The sequence below is a fragment of the Rhopilema esculentum genome, chromosome 17 (assembly GCF_057945365.1).
Source record: "Rhopilema esculentum isolate cy_ngs chromosome 17, ASM5794536v1, whole genome shotgun sequence".
Lineage (NCBI taxonomy): Eukaryota > Metazoa > Cnidaria > Scyphozoa > Rhizostomeae > Rhizostomatidae > Rhopilema > Rhopilema esculentum.
The window spans coordinates 998,270-1,019,682 of record NC_142831.1 but is presented as its reverse complement, the minus strand read 5'-3'; the positions used below and the strand labels follow the sequence as shown (position 1 = coordinate 1,019,682).

Here is a 21,413-nt window from a genome sequence, read left to right as displayed (position 1 = left end):
ACAGCTTCACATACAGCAATTGTCACTCTTTTTATACCACATTACTTTGTCTTAGGGCATCGATTTGTCCAAAGTTGACCATTCAGGTTTTGTGTCGACTCTCATTTCGGTTTTGTGTAAGGCCCCTTAAACATCTCTTTAATAGTTCATCCTGGGATAATCTATCAAAAATTGGTTTCAACTCTTCATGAAAAACGGCAGGAAGTCGATTCTCTTGATTGTTTTCGCCATCACCAAAAATCTTCTCTCTCCAATACTTGCACCATGTTGCTTCATCCTGTGGGCAGTACTGGTGCTGCTGCGCAAGAGAAAGTTTTTCTGACTTTACCATGTGGTGCTGAATTGCCATTATGCTGTTCTTCATACCATCCTTGTTCCCTGCATTTCTTCTGATAGCCAAACCATAATAGTTTTGAATGCTATCAATTGCAGCTTTTGTCAATCTACCTTTACCCCCGACAGGTTTTCCATCTGGAAGCATTTCTTTCTTCATCCTTCTTTTATATTCCCTGAGTGATGTACCAATTCGCTTTTGGACAAGGCCAACACATTCTTCCTTTAAAACTGAGTAATCATCCCCATATTTGACTTGCAATGCCTCCTTTACTTTTCCAAAAGTACTACTGTCCCCATCTCCAATAAACTCTGTATATTTCGAAAACCTTTTTTCAATACTTCTTGTGAATATTTCAATAGCACCATCCACTTCCATGTTTCCTGAAGCTCCCTCATGATTAATGTGACAATGTCCTACATGCTTTTGATGCCAATTTTTGTACTTAGCTGTGTCTTTACCATCTTTTTCATGACTTTTACACTCGTGGCAAAATAAGGATTTGATGACATAATCCAGCACTTGACCAGTCCTGACAGATATCACAAAAACTACTCCAACTCTTGATGAGTGGCCTCTCTTCTGCCAAGTTCCATCAACTGTCACTGCAACTTTTGCAATCTTTTTACCATCTTGCATCACTTCAATTTTAGTTGGCTCTTCCTCTTCAACTATCTTGAAATGCTGCTCAGCTGCCTCTGACATAACTTTCTCTGCAATTTTAACTGATTTGCAAGCAAGTTTCTTTATTTGTTGATTGTACGATCTGCTTGACAATGGTGGAGGTAAGCCCATACCTCCACAAAACTTTTCTAGCCCTGCACGGCCCCATTGGTACGATGAAATTACTGACCGTATATTTACTTCTAATGTACTCCTTCCTTTAGTACTAACGTGTTTGCTTGTGGGCTTTCAGCAAGGCCTTCTCTCTTCGTTGCATCCACAACAATTTCAATCTTTGTTCCCTTGTTTTGCTAATTTCAAGCTATTGCTTAATGTAATAAACTTAAAAGTCCAAAAATTAGAAATCTCTAAGCGATTTGCTCTGTATTTGAAGCAATGAGACATACGTAGAACGGGGGAAGAGCAAGAAGACTTCAATCAAAGGTGGAGCACAGAAATTTCGTGAGGAAAAGCTGCGAGACTTAAAAAGGATTCAGCTACGATACAAAGCTTTTTTATCAAGGAAAAGCCACAAACATAACAAAAAACAGCATGGTCTTGCTCTTGCTTCTTTCAATAACTCATACAAGTTATGGAAAGTTTATTAGGCCTACACTATCATAAGTCAAATGCACCCCCTGCCCAACAGGGGTATGGTGCTACACGATAAAATTTCAACAGGGGTGCCCTTGTTTTCTTTTTGGGGTCAGAAATTGACAAATTGATATTTTTGGGTTGCTGAAATTTCATTGTGGTTTTTCGGAGGATTAGAAAATTATTTGTCACATATGGAGTGTGATAGAAGCCTTCCATTTTAAATATATAAAGAACAGGTTACGTAGTAATTTTTCGCAGCCAAACTTGGAGTCCTTTATGTTAATGTTCTTAGAAAAACACCTGTTAGATGACATCCAGAACGATCACATTATCAACATATAATTTACTGTATTAAGAAACAGAGTCAAACCAATGAGTTAAAATTTTTGTTTATTTACTGTTTAGTCAGCAAATGACATATTTAACATGTTCTGTTAACCAGCATTCATCCATGCACTAAATTACTGAATTTAAAAACTTGTTTTCCTTACAGACTAACATTCATTTGTATTTTCCGAGGAGTTTTTTATTTGCTATTATTGTGGGCCGGTTTGATCAAAATTTGCCCGGGCCAAAATAATTAGCCAGTCCGCCCCTGATGTTAAGTGAGATTAACAATACGCAATGCCGTAATGGCAGATTTTGACAATGCAAGTAATGGGCAAATAATAAAATGCAAGTTCCCTCGCTTTGGTCAGTTCTTCTATTTATACAGGCTCACAGCCCGTACAGATACATGCACGTACAATCAAATTTTCCTATCAAAACGAGAAACAGAGGATTTTTAATTCCGGATAAAAACTCTCCCGGTTACAAGGCAAAGAGTTGAGGAAACAAGAGGGTAAAAACACGATACAAACATTCATTAGACACTAAACAAATCTTTCTAAACAAATCTTTATACGTTTTATAATTTCTATGCAAGGATACGAAAGGTATTAAATTTCAAAATTCATTTTACGTTATTTTCTCCTCTTGGTGATACTATTTTACAGACAGGTTCCTCAATTAACCTCATCATGCTGGATCTCATTAATTACAATAGGTTATTCTAAATTTCACTTTCGAGCCAGATGGGATCATGATTCAATCACGGTTGATCAAAACTTGCTGATCAAATGCTAATCAATCAATCGAATTCAAACACCTCATTCATCGTCACTAAATGATGATGCGGAAGAACCCTCATCTATTGATCGATCATCATCATCATCCTCTGCGTTGGCACCTCCGCCTGGCATTGGTGCGTCCGGGTTTCTGCGGAGACAAACACAATACAAAGCAAGTGCAAACACTACCAATGGAAATGAATTTGGAGTTACACTGGACTCATTTTTTTATAAGAAACTGGCTATAAGAAACGAGTCCTGGACAGTCAGAAAAAATTAAGAAACTTCATTACTCGAAGCAAACAAATTAAGAAACTGTTAAATCGTGATAAAACTGAGAACAACGAAATTTTATAAAATCCAAGAACATGATTGCCCTGTTGGCCCAGAACTTAAGACACAAGGGATAAAAATATACTTCCCACATCTAAATACAGCAACATTTCATAACATCATTCATGACATCATTATTAAGAAACTCTTAAGAAACAATGAGTATTGAAATTTCCAGAATATTAAGAAACTGGAGTACTCAACATCGACCTTTGTTTCTTATAAAAAATGAGTGCATTCCAAATTCATGAGAACTGAAGCGTTCAAACAGATTTGCAAATTGGTTCTTACTCTAACAAGTCTGGGTCCAGGCCTTCGGCGAGTACTTTGCCTCTTATTGCAGCAACCGGAACCCCCTGAAAATATACAAAAGTAGTAATGAATGTCGACAACCAAACAGGAAAAAGTTTATATCTAGCAGTGTATACCTACTCCGATATTTACATATATTTAAACAGGAAATCGATATATAAAGCGTTATATAAACGGCTTATCTGAGAAAATCGTTTAAAGAGAGAGCATTCAATCATAACGCGATCATATATTAAATGTTTACTTTACAATAAATTAAATGTTTACTATATAAAATGTTTACTATATCCTGGTACAAAAAGAATTAAAATATCCAAGGACTCCTCCAAACACTTCCATCTCAAACTCTCAGTTGGTATCATTCAATGAAACTATAAACCCCACCCTCTCCCGTGAAAGCTTAGATAAAAACAAATCTATATGATATATAGAGAGAATTCTTTTTATAATTGATCTCAACTGACATAACTTTAAGAAAGCTTGTTTACGTGCTCCTTTTTTATCTATCATCACAAATTCATATACTTACAACTTTAAGCATTTTAAAATATTTTCCATATCTTGGATCATCGGCTACCGTTTTTGCTAGAAATTGAATCACAAGTTCGGCGTAAAATTTCCAGAGATCCTGACAGTACCATCGACAGTCACATTCGAAATGAAAGTTTCATAAATGTAATTTACAACTATCTTATAACATTAGATTTTATTCTAAATAAACAAAATATTAGCAAAGCTGATAAAAATCTAATTGCAAAAAGAAATAAGCGAATCTAATTTCATTTCAGATTCACATAACTTGGAAAGGTAAAACCTTCAGCAAAGCCAAGTTTTCAACGGTCATTAAAAAGCCTTAAAGCTGATATACAGTAATCTATAAAGATTATTTTCAGCTAATCTGTGGTTAATATTTCTGCCATGTAGACAGAGTGGTGCAAAACCTGGTGTGTATAACAGGAGCATTCCAATTCGTAGCTATGAGTATTACGTTAAACATGATTGTCAGTTGATTTATAAAGTTATATAATCGATCAGATAAGTATGCTTAAAATTATATACACGAAGAGATGCATTACTGCTCTTTCAAGGGCCCCATGTCATATAGGCAGAGCTAAACACGCTTTTATGTTTCGAAAAACTCTTAATTTTATGCTTAAAGCAATCATCAGGCAACTGCATATAGAGAAATAAACAACATTTCAATTCGATATAGAGTTTATTAAAAAAAGGGGTCCAAAATATGGAATATATCTTATGGCATATCTTTTGATGCTTAGACTTTTAATATGAGGTATGAGCTAAAGTTTTTAGAACGCAAAATAATAAAGATAGAAAACCACGACTGCATACTTGGTGTCTTTTCAGGTTCAGGTTCTGTGAAATACAATGAAAAATCAAACCATTACTGAAGCATTTAAGCAGAAACGAGATCAATGCAACTGACTCATGGCTCTAAAGCTGACTAAAAGCAGATTGATACAAGGGTTGGCCCAAGAGCAGGCGTCGAGTTATTGAAAACAGGCTTATGCAACATCATAAGGTGGATTTTTGGCTCAAAAAGTCTAGGAAGGAGTTATGTTGGACTATCGAAATTCAACAGGGATGGAATGTAGACCTTCAAAAGTCAAAGGGGTACAGTTGTAAAATATTTGGCAACAACCATTTCATACTGTCAACAGTTGAACCTACAGTTAAAGCAAGAATGCTAACTTGCATTTTTGATAGAGTGAAGTTCCTCAGTATTCTGTGGCGGATTGAGTTTAGTACTTCTACAGTACATTATAATCTACTGAAAGAGACACATGCAGCAAAATCTCACCTTCTTTGGTGGTTGCTTGTTCAGTGCTTTCTGGAGGTTGTGATTGATTTAATTGCTACAGTAAAAATGTACAATTTAGCAAAGATGCACAGCACAGCACAAAACTACACATTCTACTGTATTACATCAATATATTTTTTCTGGTACATCAAAATTCTTAAGAGGATAGGTTTGTGTCTTTTTCTGCATTGATTTATATTCCATCTAAACTGCTCCATCCAAAGATTTGAAATAACTACAAATTTTTTTGTTTCAGAAATTTTCAGAAAGATATTTTGGTTTCATCTAATTTGCTATTTCTTAATTTCCTGTTAAAATAGGTGCTTGCTCGAAGGCAGTATTACAGCATGCATGCATTAGAATAAACATATTTCAGGCCATTAAAAAATGGTAGCAGTGCCATAGGAACACAATTAATATTGGGGCGGGGGAGGTCCACATCAGCTTGCAAAGCTGCCAGTATTTTAACCTCCTTATAAAATAAATTTGTATGTATGTATGTTATCTCTTTCCATTCAGTACATTGCTATAAAGGGAATATAGTATAAATTGAAAAGTATCGGGGGGCCTCAGCCACCGGCTGCCTATGGCCTTGATATGTGACTTACAGGTGCTACACTTGGCGCTTGTTGGTTGACTGTAGGAGGTTGACTGGGCTCTGGAGTACTAACAGTCACATCTTCCAGGCCGGGAATTGAAGAAAGCTACAGTTTAATGAAAAAGTGATGAAAAATAAAGTTAAGTTATCTTGAGCTTAAACACTTGACAGAGAAATACAAAAAAAATCCAGGGGCTCGACAAAAAAAATGCTAAAACATTCATAAAAGAGATCAACAACAGTACATATTTTTCCAACCAAATTAAGGGATGATATAAACCAGGCAATAAGTCAACAGCAAACCTATTTAGTATTACTAGGTTTAAAAATATATTTGTGAATCATCCAATACAAAGCAGCAATCAAACTATTGCCATCTAAACTAGCAACACAATGTCACCTTGCTTTTTAGGCAAAAAAGGAATGATTTTTCTGCTTTTCGGGGCAGAAAACAAACTTTCAATTTGACACCCTAACAAATATTTTGTTCCTATCTTTTTTTCAAAGGAACTTGACAAACTTGAATCATCATAGATGTTAACTCATACAAATTTTAATGTGTGCATTAGAGAAACAAAAACCTTTTTATAAGCACAAAGTACAAAAAAAGTTTTTAAATTGCATTAAAAATCAGAAAAACTCACCTTTGTTTCCAGAAGGCTAATTGTTATTTCAAGTCCCTGAATGCGCAGAGAGAGATCTGCTAGTTTCTAAAAAGTAACACAACAAACAAATGTTGGCATCTTCAAAACAATATATTACTTGCTCTAAAAGTTCAGTCTTTACAATAGAATTAGTTAGGCACTATTTCAGCTATCATTATGGTTTTAAGTGTTAACATATTTCAATATGTTGTGATGGATCTTTTAGTCTAATTGTTCTAGATTCAGCTATGGAGAATGTAAAACTCACCAAGTATGATACTTGATACAATGGGAAAACATATACACTGAAATGATGCTTTTAGCAAAGGTTTGTAGGATTAAAACACTTTGTCAATATGTGACATAGCAGCATGTGACTGTGACGTGACATATGATAGCTGTTGTATTGGAAATTCCAAGTCAAGTTTTTTACCAAATTTACAGGAATGTTCTATGGCTGAAAATTAGATTAGAAAAGTATTAACAACACAGAGCTTTTTATATCCAGAATGTTGAAATCATCTGTTGGTTCTTAACTCTTCTCTTTAAGAATCTTAACTTTAAAAATCATACCTGGCAAAAAGCCAACATTTGCTTATGAAATTCTAACTCCAAAATGAGAAAACAATAATATTTTCAAGATTATCAATCTAATATAAGCAATATAATATAAAGCAATATAATAGCAATAAAGCAAAATATTAACCAGAATATACAGCAATGAACAAAAAAATACCTCTTCACAGACACATGCAAATCTGTTAAGAAATTTGACGGTATGGCTGACAAATGGGTTGAAAAAGGCAGCAAAATCTTTGTATCTCATGGCTGGAACCTAGCAAAGAAATGATGAAAAGAAATTGAAAGGAAATCAAACTTTAAATAATGTATTGACTGTTGCTTTATGATTAATGTGATATGAAAATTACTTCAACAAAGAAAGATTTGACGTGCTAATTACAAAGACAATTTTTATTCTCATTTTTCTAATTTATTCTGTACAGTTTCCTACAAAAAAATTTAGTAGTTACAACAAGATCACTTAATTTCACAGTTATTTAACCAAGAGGGTGCCAAGGGGGAGCAATCTGCAATCAACATTTGGTGCTTTATTAACTTTCAAAACTTAGCGATTTGAAGTTTCGGCCCAAGAGTTGTCTTCACTGTGTTCACTTGATTATTCTGTTCTTAGGTGACCATGGCGAAAGGAAACAAAGTGGATCTGGCGACATTTGTTGGTTGGGGAAAGAATGAAATTATCAGAAAACTACGAATGCCATACAGTGTTATGGGGATGCAACTTCATATTGCAATCAATGATAAGATATGAACTGACAGAGAAAGATAAAATATCTTGAAAAAGGGTAACAGTGCTCTATCTTTGGAAGAGCAGAAAGCAAAAGCTTGATAATGGCATCGGTAGATTGAAGAAACCTAAGCTAGAGAAAGAGGTGACAACTGAAGAAACTCTGAGGAAGAAGAGATGATGACTGTACTGTTTGTAAATTACTGAAAACTGCTATCAGTGGATTTTAAGGTTATGAGCTGTAAAGACTTGCTTTTGAGTTCAAAGAAAGTGTGTTTATTTTGACCTTTGAGTCATTTCTATACCCCTTCCTTCTCATTTGATTGTTCACTGAATTCCATATTATCATGAAAGGAACACCAATCAAATGGTAAGATATTTTCAAGAATATCCGCTTTGATATCCACTACGTTACAGAAGTCATTGATGCTGCATGGTAATTTCTTGACAATGCTTGGTAATTTCTACGAGCAATTTAAATTTTTTTCAACCCAGATATCTTAAAATGGTTACAAAAAGATTCTATAATTACTTCCTAGAAAATTTATTATCAAATTAAATTTAACATCTTTAAAGAAGAACAAGAACAGTTTCTCTGCCAATTTCCTTGGTTTCTGTTCAGTTTGTAACACAAAAGGCTTCCTTGAAAGCAGCACCCTATGGCACAACTGCTGCCATCACAAGTGCAAAGAAGTTAAGCCATGCAAAATGCTGCAAGCCGCCTATTTTCATATTATAAAGACTGCTACAAGCAGCAGTTGTTTTTAACTGTCATATTTGTATTTGTTTTTCTTCCAAAATTTCATTGCCTTTGATCTCCCAACTCTTGCATCAGAGGGCAAAGTATTTTTGGTGCATAAGGAATGATTTTCTGCCACTTATGCTTGCACGGGAACAAATCATGTTGCAAAATAGCAGGTTAAAAGCTGTAGGATTTTATTTCTAAATAGTATTTGTAAGTCTTGGGGGCAAGGCTGTGTGGGGGATTCACACAAAAGTGCTGCAACTGCATAGATTAATCTTAGTTTGAAAAACACTGCACAGGGAATCGTTTCCCCACACATACCCAATACTTCCACAACAAATAGAAGAACTTGGGGATATATGATGTCGGCTTTCAAAATCATGAAAGGTATTGTCGATTTGAAGTAAAGAACTTTCTTCTAGTTGTGTACAAATCAAATTATCTTCTTTCTGCACTCAAAATGTCCTAGAGAAATAGTTTCTAAACAAGGCTCATGTACGGACATTTTCCTCCAAAATTTTAGATACAATTCAACCTTTTAGCCAAGGACTAAGGGTTAATAATTCAAATGTAATGTCATATCGTTTATATTTTTGGCTATTGCAACGTTAAATCAAGCAGCATATGCAGGGAAATTGAGGCAGAATTAAACATGCGATACCTGTGTCATATCATCGACAGCTATCTCAACGAGGGGCTCGTTTGCATCCATCTTCCTGGATTTTTAGATAATTTCTCACTGTCCCTTTCCTCGCTGGCCTTCGCCAGTTTCTCTTTCACCCTGTTTTCAAACTTGGCCTCGATTTGAATCGAGCAGAGCTCTTACGTGTGACGTCATAAAAATTCAATTTTTAAAGAATGAGCATACTGTGTGGTGTGTAGAAGGTCGTGACAATATATAAATATTTAGAATTTTTGAATTTTGACTGCAATGCATGTCCACTGATACATAACCTGAAAAGAACCACTTCTAAACATGAAAAATCAGTTAAAGAGCCTATTCACACGTGACCATATCTCAGCCAACTCAGACGATATGTTTGAAGGATTTTGCACATTTGAGAGATTTTCAAGATGTCCTTTCTTTATGGGACCAAAATGGTTTGAGAATATTTACATTGTCTCCCCTATATCTTGGTGGCTGGCACCGCAACTGACTCCTGGCCTTGAGTAATCCCTTCAAGATATAAAGGCACGTCATTTCAATCACTGGTACAGCTTATTATCAGCTATAAATATTCAGAATGGAATTTGAGAAAATTTGACAGAAAATTCATAAGAGCGAAAATCCCATCAAGGGTAATTTATGGAAATTTTAAAGCATTGATATCCTTATATCCTTGCAAATTGAGTTGCTTCTAAAAAAACTCTATCAGGAAAGATTTTCACTCTCAGATAAAATCGCAGACTCAGGGGGCTTCGGGGTTTGAGCCCCTCCTGGGAAAATTTGGGATGCTCAGCACCCCCTCCCCCTTTGGAAGCAGATTAATGGTTTTTAAATTGTTTCAACTAATTTTTCATGCAATGAAAATAATCTCCAAATATTTAATCAAGATCAAATAATAACGACAATGGAAAATATACAAAAAAATCACCTTAAAACCCTCAGCTAAGCCTCTTTCTACCCTTTGCCGTCGACAGCCTCCATTAGCAAAGATTATAAATCCCATTGAAAAGATCAAAAAACTAGCCACAATTTCTTTGTTAGATACACCAAAGAACAGTTATTATTTAAAAACAGCATTTATGTTGTCCACCTTCGGCATCCCTTGAATCTTGACCTTGTTTTGATTTTCAAGAAATATCTTTTCAAACCACTCTTGTTTATCTACACTTAAGGTATCTCTTTGAAGATGATTTTTTCACCAAGTAAACGGTCAAATGCTGGCCTTGGATCATACAAGCTTAAGACAGGTGAGTTTTTGTTTACAGATAAGTAGCGATATTCTCTTGCTAATTGGAGGCTACTTCTTGAACGTGACTTAATGTCGTTATATGCCGAGATTAATCACTTTCTATTGACAGAATGGGGTTTGCATACCAAAACATGCGCTAAAACTTTTGTTATTTCTTGCTATTTCTTTTCTCTTCTGGTGTGGACAGAATCCAGAATACATAACGGTTTCACGGCTGTGAGCCGGAGAAAGGTTACCCAGCGATACAGCAGAGGAAGGCCACTGCAAAGTTTGCCAAGAGTATATAAAGTGAAAGAAACTTATCATTGTGCTTGAAATTTGTTTACTCCTGAAGAAAAACGTAAAGACCAAACCATAGATGATTCAACATTTTCATCTTCCAGTAACAATTAGATTTTGTTTGCCTGTCGTTAATTCTTCCAGATATATACGTAAACAAAACTTATCAAATAAATCTCCATGTCCATGTTATCAACGAGTGGGACCATTATGGAACCATTATGGAAAGGTCAACTTGACCTTTTAATGCCATCCCTGCCTCTGAAATTAGGAGTCTTTTTACCTTTTATTCTTTTTAACTTTTGTTACTTACAAATACTTGTAGTATAACAAACTATAAATTATACAGATGGATGTAATCGATGAAAATTGGTACAGAAAATTCATAGAAAAGGCTTTTTTAGATTGCTGATTTCTCCCAAGAAGACAGCGTTCCATTGAGAAAAACATGACCATATATTTATTAGTGAAAACGTTTTCGTGTACGAATCATTTTGTTCATGCTGTTTTTCAAACAGTATATTTTGTTTTCAAAATGTACAGTAATAAAATTTCCTTATATTATGCCCGATTAACTATTCAAGTTGGCAATCCAAAAACTTCTTCGAAAAGATAGTGAAATATATCAGTTAGGATATTTGATTAACAGTATGCAAGGTGCATTAGTTTAAGGATATTAAAGGGCATATGTCGCATTAGCAGTTGGTTATACAACAAAAGCATCTGGAGTGGATTTCTATGGTTTCTTCTTCTTGAATTTTTACTGCCAATCAGGTTCACGACACATGCCCTTTGCTACTGTGGAGCCTTTCGCTTTCAAAATAATAAATGAATGAACCGGTTGCTCAAAATCTAGCGTCCTTGAACAACATTTTTTGAAGGATGGATTTTACAGATTCTACTAATGTGTTTAAATCGTTTGATTAATCGGAAGTTAACAGAGACAACAGAAGAGGGGAGGCCTCGGTTTTTTCCTCCCCAAAACCTAAGTTTTCGAACAAATTCCAGTTCAAAATTTCGTTTGAATGTTTAAATTTGGCTTATAAATATATGTTTGTTTTCCAAGACAGTTTCGAGTAAGCGTCGACCCCGAAATAGGTCATGTCTAAATAACATTTCAAAATTCCCCCTCTTTTTATAGAGATGGATCGTGAGCGAAATCTGCTTCATTGTTCTGGTAATACAAAATTGCCGAGCCCCCTTCCCTCCCTAAGAATATGCATGATTTGTCCCTGATCTTAATAACATTAAAATAGTATAAGATACTAGAAGAATTCTTTAGGGGGAATAGTTTCTACTTGAAAAAATACTATGATGTCATGACATGTCACCACAAAATGACTGTACATGTGATGAATATGACAAGCACATTGAAATTCGTTGTTGTCAGAGAGAAGAAAGGGACGATGGGATGGCATGAAGACTTTCTCAGCGATTTTTAAAGCTGTGTGATTCTGTTATAAATGGCAACAAACCATGTAGACATCCAGCCTGAAAGCGAAAATCACACAGAAAAAATGGATAAAGAGTATAAAGTCAAAATTATTTGCCTGGGTGACAGTGCAGTGGGAAAATCAAAGTAAGTTTTGAGTATCTTATTAGATTCTGTCTGCTAATGGTTAACAATATTTTACGACTAGGCCTAGTGTACACATTTGCATCTCCGGAGCAAGCCGGTAACGTAGTATTCCGCTTCTTAAACTCAGTCCCTATTGTTTCTACATTTCAATGCTGACAAATTACTTTTCTAAATCAGAATTCCATGAAACGGAGTCTGTCGTTTTATAAGTTTGAAGAAATGCGTCCAAGAGATGCGGTAAATTAATTCCATGGAAACGTATTGCAAAATGCGGTTGCCATGTCCAGGCCAAAGTGTCCCCAACTTTGCCCAGGGTACCCCTTGCATCAAAACTTTAGAAACAAGTTGGCAAATCTAGCAGATTAAATAGAAAAATAAGCCTGTTTTGATTAAGGGATGTTATCGTTGCAATTCGATGAGGGGAATCAATAATCGTTACCGATGCTTTGTGTGAATTATGCTGCAGATCTGCACCGTGATTGTTAATGAGAATTTTTCGGTTGAAGGTATATTTTCTGTTAGCGCGTGTTATTCTATGATAAAATTTATCTATCATGGTACATGCCAGAGGCCTCAAAAGCGTATGAAACCATTTAAGATTTCAATGCTTAACCAATATTCATAGTTTCTTAAAAAATTGCCACACATTTTACATGTTATAAAAATTATTTAATTATTTTTATTTCTTACCTTTCCTTCAGAGCATTTTAAAATTGAGATTATAAAGTTTATTTTTTCTTCAAGGCTAGTTGAAAGATTTTTGATGGATGGGTAGTATCCTTTTCAAATTTGTTGGATGATTTCAATGTTGATGCATAATTCAAAATAAATTTACTTTTATCTTAGGTCTTATACATAAGCTAAGAACCCATATGAATTCAAAGCATGGTCAAAACTAACTCAATGTGCTTCTGATTTAGAATGGTTAAAAGAAAAAACAAAAGAAACCTGAAGTTGAGAATATAATCTAAAAAATTTATTATTAGAATAAGTATTCTAAGCTTTCTGATTAAGAGCCTTTATTTTTTAAAATGATTAATTACAAGCCAGCCTGGATGTTCAATTTCCTTAACAAGGAAAAGTAAACCACAGCAGTTATCCACATATGCACTAACCTTATTCAAATATCACACAAATTTGGATGGCAGGGAATTGACTGTTGGTATGTTAGAATTGTTCATATTTTATTACAAATAATTTATTATGTATTATTATACATGGATTTTAAAAGCAGTAACTAATGGTCAAAAGCCTGTAGTTAAGATTTTGTTTCCCAATTGTATGGATACAGAAGTTTTAAGGGGAGAGTTTGAATAGCATTTTGAAACTAGAAAAGTTAGTAAAATAAAGATTGGTGTTTTGAATTGGTTTTCAAGAATAATTTTATAATACTTAACATTAAAGGCAATCCTGCATTGATCAAAATAAAAACATTAATTAGCTGACAAAAACTCAAGTGACACAAGCCAAGAGAGAGACTTGTAACAAGTCCATCTGTGACTTAAATTGTTGAATCATTAAGTGTGGATGTGGTATCATGTGAGCAGTGCAAGCTGATTTGAAAAAACACTTTTCTCAACAAGAAAGTTGCAAAACCATTGGCTTGTATAGCTATAGACTTCCTTTAGCAATTGGCATAGATACAAGGCCCTTATGGACAAAAATTGATTAGTTGATATCTTCTTAGGAAATATGAACAAAAGGTAGAAACACAGCAAGTCTTTATATACAAACATTTTAGTTGTTGAAATAGAAAGAATGTTGAATAAGCTTTTCAACAAAGAACTTTTCAAGTGTCTGTTGTTTCTTTCAAAGATTTTGGCCCAGTGACTCTAGACATTAATCAATTGAAAGAAGTTGAAATCTTAAAATCCACAGCAGGCTTCATTTTAAGCAGTTAATACTGCCTTTGGAAGATTTGTTGCTATAGAGAACACTGTTGTTATTTTTTAAGTCTATAATATAAATGGAAATGACTTTTTGATCAGTGAACAATTGATACTTATGTCATTAAAGCATCTTTGATTGTCTTCTTAGTATGTTATAATCTCTTTATGCAAAATTTTAGAATTTTGGGATACTGCTGGACAAGAAAGATTTAGTAGCATGCATCCATCTTATTATCATCAAGCACATGCTTGTATATTGGTAAGCTTTTGAATTGTTAAAATGCATTTTACTACAGGCATAGAAAATGAGGGGATTTTAAAGTAGGGGCTCAGTCAGCCCTGACATCATTTTAATGAACAATTTATATTTAGGAAGCTGCAAAAGCAGTATTTTCGCCGTTTAAAAAAAACAGAAAAATCAAAATAGTATTCTAGATTTTTTATCAAAGGAAATTTTCTTGTTCATTGTCCATTGTTGAAATTGATCTTAATAACATTTTGTAAAATATATAAAACCCTTTTTATAACAATGTTTTTAATTGTTCAATCCCAAAAAATTAAAGTCAGATACGATGGTTACAGTATTTGTCATTTCATTATGCCATATTTTCAATCTATGAAATCAATAAATTGTTAATGATTCCAATTAGTAACTTGGTTATTCAAGATTAAACTTTGAGCCGCAAATGGTTGAAACTTTTTTTATTGCCTGGGAAGAATGATAAGTAATAGGTTTGCTTTGTATCATCTTAACAACACTGCCTCTAATTATCTTGCAGGTATTTGATATCACTAGAAAGATAACTTACAAAAACCTTGCACAATGGTACAAAGAACTTAGGGAATACAGACAAAAGATACCGTGTATAGTTGTAGCAAATAAAATAGATGGTATCCTTTTCATATTTCTTAAAATGCATCATACATTAGAAACAGATTAATAGTGGAAATAATTTATTGATGGTTCGGGTGTACTTGGTTGGTGATAAAGATGATGATGATGGTGAAATTGAATATAATTTGGTAATCTCAAAACCTAAATAAAGTAGCCACCAGTTAAATATTTTTTTGCATGTAGTGCAGTTTTCATGGATGTTATTAAGTCTCTGCAATTTTTTCTTAAGTTTAAATACCAAAAGCAAAATAGATGTAAAAAAATATCAAAAGCCCATCTGGAGACTAAATGTTATTCACACCAATAACAAGTGACTACATCACAGTAATTCACTGGCACTCTTAGAAAAACATTTCCAGTTGCAAGTTTTCTTTTGTTGTGAAGCTTCAGAGAATGATCACATGTTTAACAAAAGCCTTCCAGGGTCTCATAAAATAATTAGGTTAACAAGCTGACCCCAAATGCAATATCTTCAGGTTGCCAATTGTATTACATCTTTTTGTTTGAAGTAAAGGTAAAGTTAAATTTCTTTTGTCAGAAAATAATCCATCTCTAATTGAAATAGAATCAATAAAAATTAAATTAATGTTTTGATTTTCTGTTGGACAGATCACAGTTTGCAATTAATTGATTTTGTGTGGGTGTCGGGAAGGTCAAGGAAGATCAGGTGCAGAAAGTAGCAAACAGAAATAACCTGGTGTACCCATGAATATTATTTATTTCAATTGTTTACATTCAAATTTGGGACATTTTCTCCTTAACATTTACTTAGTTGATTGTAGTATAACCTCCAAGACTTTCAATTTTCCAAAAAAGTATAAAATGCCTTTTTACTTTGTGTCTGCTTCAGATGGAACAAATGTTGTCAAGGTGAGTTTTCTTTTGCATGGAAAAGTTTTGTGTCATTAATTTTAAACTGTTTTTATTAATTAAAGGAATAGCATTATTTATTTGTTTATTTATTTGTTTATTTAACCCGCTGAATTATCAGAAACTAGGATCTGCTGTTCATATATTGAAATGGAATATTTTTTTTACATAAAGATGAGACTATTTAATATCAATAGTCTCTCAATAAATTTTATCCTTGTAAATCGTTTGTAATCATGAGTTTCACAGTAAAAACCTAAAAAGCAGGCCTTTCTTCCAGTATCAAACATAGCTTGTTGTTGGTTTTGGTAAATGCTCACAGGAATTTGTCGGGACTTAACTTAACTGAAATAGCCGACTTTAACTCAGAGTATTTCAGACGCAAAATGGTGGAATTATTTGGAGCCTATGTCACTTATTTTTGAGTCTCATGTGACAAAAGTATGATGATGGGTGGGATGAAAGCTAGATACATATGTGTGCAACCACACAATTTTTTCCTGTATGATAAACAGGATTCATTCTGTGACAAGGATCGAGTCGTTTGAGATGGTTCTGAATTTTATGGAAATGTTGTCTCACTTCTCCAAAACACATGTAATTGTCAATTTTAATTCATGACTCAGTGTCTTTCATTAAAAGAGCAGTTGTATGATGTCCTTCTGTTATTGCTTTTGAAATTTTTCGCTCTTGCTTTCTTTCAGGTATTTAGAGAAGCTATTAGGCTAGGATATAACTACAAAGAGAATTCATCAGACTTTATGGATGAAGTTATGCGAGAATTAGAGGTTTGCAAACAGTGATTTTTTTACTGCGCATTCCTTTGTAAGGATGTTATTAAGCATTCTGTCTGTGAAATATATTGAGTTATTGGATCCCTTACAGGTGATTTATAAGAGGAACAGCTGCCCATTCCTGATCATTGTGCTCTGATTATTAGAATTGATAATCATTGTGTCTTGATTATCAGAATAGATAATCGTTTGCTTATCATTAATCTTTGCAAAGTCAGTTTTTTTAAGTTCAAAGACCTTCAATAGATCCGGTTTTTCTGATATCGTACTAGAATTTTGAATATTTGTATACTTATGTATTCATGACCTTTAAAGGGTCTTTTGTGACGTTAATATTCAGGAATTTTCACCAAATTTGTTTTGCATAGCTAATTGAGTCATTTGGATAAGATGAACGAGTATGATTAAGATTTGACCAGTAAATTAAAATTAATAATTAAGTTTTATTTTGAATTTTCTGGTGTCTCGATGATACCGTTCGTTAATGGCCATTTATGGTTTGGTCACTTCGTTAATTGTCATTATGGCATGGTTCGGTATCTAACACTCAAAATATAATACTTCAATCCTTTCCGCGGTTGTCATAGACATGTGGTTTTAGTTTGAATTGAAAACCTCTCCCTTTTGGCTTTGTGGCATATTTATACCATGAATTTTTGTTGCCCAAAAAAACAAACATATTGTCTTTATTCAGAGGCCTCTGTATAGCATTAGGTCCTAACGCTTCCGAACAATGTTTATATTTTCATTAAAATAAGTGTTTATGAATCCAGTCCTAGATTGCCAATTGATTTAAACCACCATTGTAGGAGAGGGGCAACTTAAACAAATTGGAAGACTCGGTGTAGATGTTCGAAAAATTTTGGCAAAAATATTATTGTAGCATGTTTGGTTTGATAGAATTTTCGCTGTATTGTGAAAAAAGAGCGTCTTTTCAAAGCCTTCAACCATTTCCAAAAGACGATGTTTCATTTGATAGCATTATTACAAGAACGACAAACAGCATTATTCAATAAATTGTGTATCCGCCCCTGTGTTTATTTCATTTGAAAGTAGAATTGATTTTTCAAGTCAAAGCGATGTAGCCTGCCCACTGTCAATAGATTAGATGATATGCTGCAGAAATTTAATTTTTACTGTCCATGGCCATCGAGGAGGGGGGGGGGCAAAATGCTGCAGGGACTCGAGGTCTAGGGGGCCTCATAAAGTAATGAATTCCGTTTTAAAATGAAATTAATTAGAAGCTATAAACTTCTGCTCAAAAATGAATAAACATTTTAAACGCATGAATCAATTTAAGCTTATCTATATGGCTGGCTGCTCGCCGGAGGCTCTACTTTCGGTTTTGCCCCACGGCCTCCAAAACCTCTCAGCGGCCCTGCTACTGTCTACTAGTTGGATTGGGCCAGAGATAAAGCTGAACCTATATTAGGGGGGTATAGAGGTCCTCTTCGAAGACACTTTTGAGGCTATCAATACTTAGAAAAAGGTCGATTTACTTTCACAAACTTTCACAGAGTTGCCCTTGACGACACATTTTTGTTGCTTCGTTCGCGGTAGCCTCATTTTCAACAAGTGCGTTGTAGCCACTCTAGAGTTGTCAAGATAATACATATGTAGCTATCGTCTTATTTTGTAGAATTTTGATGATTTGGACCTCGAAGATCAGGAAAGCTCGACCGACTAACAGCAATGCTTTTGTGCATCAGACCTGGCTTTCTGCAAGTAGAGTGAAAATGGAAGAGTTATTTCATTTCTTGTTTCATCGCATGGTGTTTGGTGTCATGAGTTATAAGTTCATACACTTATTTTGTGTCTCTTGATGAATGAAGAATTTAGCAAAATGTAAGGCTCTGTCGCGACAACAGTTTAAAGAACGGCAGAGGAAGATTTTCACCTTGTGGTCAATGACATTTAATGAAAAGTATTGAAACTGAGCCATGTAATAAACTGTTTGTTGTAGACCTAAGCTTTACTTTGTGTGGTTTGGTATTAGCAAGGTTGTGCCTGCACTTTGAAACTGCTTTAAAGAGAACTTGAATATTTAAAGCCCTTTTTTGACACAAGGCTACTCCAGAGAACGTTTTTAAAATACAGCTTGTTATTACAGTTTACATTTGTTGCCACTGAGTACTCAACGCAACAGCTGATATTCTTATCGTAAAGGCTCGGTTCAATAACAAGATCCTAGCAATCTAGATTTTTGTTTTGCTTTTCATTTATTAAAGCATGGTAGCCCATTTAGCAATGCTGGTTTTCAAGGGGCCATGCATCTAAACTAAAAGAAAACTAACATAAAATAGAATAAAGTAAATAGTTTCGAAAGATCTAAACATGGTAGAATACGCTACACAAACCATTCTCACCCATCATACCTTCGCAAGTTTTGATACTCTTATATATACAATAGTCAAAAGCCTCAAGTATGATATTAAAACAAAGAACAATTTTTAGAGCAAAGTTTTCAATTTTCTAAGAGATGTTGCCTTCTTAGCTTCGGAATCTAGGTTATTCCATTGATTTTTGACTTTTAATAAATAAATTTTCGATCTGTGAAGCAGTTTTTTGTTTCCTTAGCAGAAAACTATTATATGAATCGAAAATTTTGTTGCTTCAATTTCGTAAGGTTCTAAGTTAGTAGAAAGACATTCAATCAAGTATTTGGCATATGCTCTACAATGTAGCGAAAGAAGTCCCTAACCTAACGTAGCTGTGCGTCTTTGTACTACATGCAAGCATTTATTTCCTCAAATTTTACAAGCAAAGAGTGTTCGAAAACTCAACTCTCTTTGTTCCCCATAACCCTCGTTTTCAGCGCAGAGTATATATTCCACTGATCTCAAAAAAAGAGTGGATCGAGTTTCTCCAGCCCAGTGTTGAATCCACATAGCAGCGTCCATCTTGAGACCTCGCCGTGTTGTATGAGACTAGAGTGCAATCATATTGGTTTAAGTTCAACTTGCTTTTTCATAGCAAAATTCAAAGTAACCGTTGAAACAAAAAACTTACAGCATTCGTAGGTGACGTCAAACATTTTTGCCATGTTATTAAGCTTCTGTAACGAAGAATCCACTGCTTAGTTATTTTCCTAGGCCTGTTGTCTCTTAGAATATTTAAGAATTTAATGACTAATACACAATTTAAAGCGCAGCACTATGTGTGCACCATTTTAACAAATGCCAGCCCAAAGCTTTAGACGCGAGAGGGCTCAAGATGGAGAGATTCGATCGCTCCCTCGTGCTGATATAGGAGGACAATAGGTTGTTCGATCCAGTCTTTTTTTGAGATCAGTGATATCTTCCCTATATGAAGACAGTCAGTGATAGGTTGTTGACCGATCCATTTTTACATGTCTACACAAAGGGCATTGTTTTTTAACCTCCTTTTCACTGCATAGATTTGGACCGTGGCTAACGAGGCTAGATATTGGGTTAATGACTTACACTCGACAAGACACATGCTTTAGAAACACGAATTCGCCAGGGTATATTCTTAAATTTATATTTACAAATAAGACGTATGTCTCCGTGTCTCGCAAAGTATTGTTACTAGAACTATAATTGTAAGCGATTTTTCGTAGCGTTAATCAGATGTTGCAATTTAGTCGAATTGAAATGGGTTTTTTCGACTAATATTTAGTAAATCATAATAGACCTCGTTGTTCAGTAGATCAATCTGTCAATAATAGCATTTAATTGTTTCTTATGTATTAATGAAATACTACCAGGGAAAAATTTCGGGTCATCTATGAAATTCAAATCGCCGTAGGTTCTGTTTTACTCAGGGTGCTTTGTGTGCAAGCTGGGCAATTCATGGATGCGATATCCTCTCTCCAAATTTCTGTCACGCGATTTGGATGTGCCTCTTTTGGTGGATGTAACTGACTGAATTTGATCAGGTCCCTGAGTTCCATCTGTTCAGTGAAATGGCTGTACTTGGCCGTCAATGTGTTTGAATGTACACTCTTTTTTTAATAAGAACAATTTTTTAAGAACACGAGCCTCAAAACTGGTCAAAAGTTAAGAACAAATTAAGAACAAGCATAGGCTGAGCTTCTGAAAAATGCAACTTTTAACAACGGTTTTTCTCAAATTCTAATATTTTTAGCGATGTGTGGGTGCTTTTTAGGTGAATATTCAAATTTGTCCGCAAATTTAGGCTGTCTCACTCACTCTGTTGGCAAATGTGGCCTGAACACCTCCTTAGAGCGAAAAACTAGCAATAGCACTGCTTACACCCTTTTAATTTAGGAAAAAAAAAAGAACAATCCAGCCTCAGATTTTCGGAAAAATTAAGAACAGTCGGCCTGAACTTAAATTTACTGGTTCTTAATAAAAAAAGTGTACAGTGAAATGGTTGGATGTTAGGTGCTCAGGCGGTTCACCTTTTCTTGCAAGCCTTTTTGCACCTGCCTGTCAATTTTTTTACCAGCAAGAGCCAAGGACGCTGCAGTTTTCTTGCGGCAGTATTCGCATTTCTCTTTTTCATCGATCGATCAACCCTTTCAACTTTGAAAGAAAAACTGTAAACAAAGTCACAGTAGATTTGATTTGATTACTTGCGAATTCGACAATCAACTTCACGATTTGATTACTTGCAGATTCAACAAGCAATCAGAACAGGGGCCTATAATGTGTTCGCATTGTCGGTTTAATTACGAAAGAAGGAGCCCTGGAATAATATTATATCCTGAAAAAACATTTTAGTAGGGAAAATTATGCTTCTTTTCAT

General features: G+C 34.5%; 2 protein-coding genes across 2 annotated transcripts; one reads left to right on the top strand and one right to left on the bottom strand.

The window, feature by feature from the left end:
* Nucleotides 1–2,439: 2,439 nt before the first annotated feature.
* Nucleotides 2,440–9,276, bottom strand: LOC135684798 (WASH complex subunit 3). The gene is made up of 9 exons (XM_089113414.1): nt 9,122–9,276; nt 7,146–7,244; nt 6,410–6,475; nt 5,776–5,871; nt 5,168–5,222; nt 4,699–4,722; nt 3,878–3,933; nt 3,328–3,392; nt 2,440–2,851 (listed from the first exon to the last, which is right to left on the bottom strand). The coding sequence occupies exons 1-9, from the start codon at nt 9,170–9,172 to the stop codon at nt 2,743–2,745; spliced, it is 621 nt and encodes a 206-aa protein (XP_088969540.1). The 5' UTR covers nt 9,173–9,276; the 3' UTR covers nt 2,440–2,742.
* Nucleotides 9,277–12,036: 2,760 nt separating this feature from the next.
* LOC135691013 (rab-like protein 2A) lies at nt 12,037–20,377 on the top strand. Its single transcript, XM_065208771.2, has 8 exons — nt 12,037–12,234; nt 12,979–13,008; nt 13,317–13,396; nt 14,303–14,382; nt 14,903–15,014; nt 15,791–15,888; nt 16,593–16,676; nt 18,322–20,377. The coding sequence occupies exons 1-8, from the start codon at nt 12,119–12,121 to the stop codon at nt 18,367–18,369; spliced, it is 648 nt and encodes a 215-aa protein (XP_065064843.2). The 5' UTR covers nt 12,037–12,118; the 3' UTR covers nt 18,370–20,377.
* Nucleotides 20,378–21,413: the final 1,036 nt, after the last annotated feature.

Bases quoted from the DNA above. Each gene is read 5' to 3' on its own strand.
- LOC135691013 (XM_065208771.2), top strand. From the start codon at position 12,119: ATGGCAACAAACCATGTAGACATCCAGCCTGAAAGCGAAAATCACACA. The intron at 13,009-13,316 runs GTATCCTTTTCA...AACAAGGAAAAG, and splicing joins AGATTTTTGATGGATGGGTA to TAAACCACAGCAGTTATCCA. The intron at 13,397-14,302 runs GTATGTTAGAAT...GCAAAATTTTAG, and splicing joins TGGCAGGGAATTGACTGTTG to AATTTTGGGATACTGCTGGA.
- LOC135684798 (XM_089113414.1), bottom strand. From the start codon at position 9,172: ATGGATGCAAACGAGCCCCTCGTTGAGATAGCTGTCGATGATATGACA. The intron at 7,245-9,121 runs GTATCGCATGTT...TTTCTTTGCTAG, and splicing joins CTGTCGATGATATGACACAG to GTTCCAGCCATGAGATACAA. The intron at 2,852-3,327 runs GTAAGAACCAAT...TTGTCTCCGCAG, and splicing joins CTGGACCCAGACTTGTTAGA to AAACCCGGACGCACCAATGC.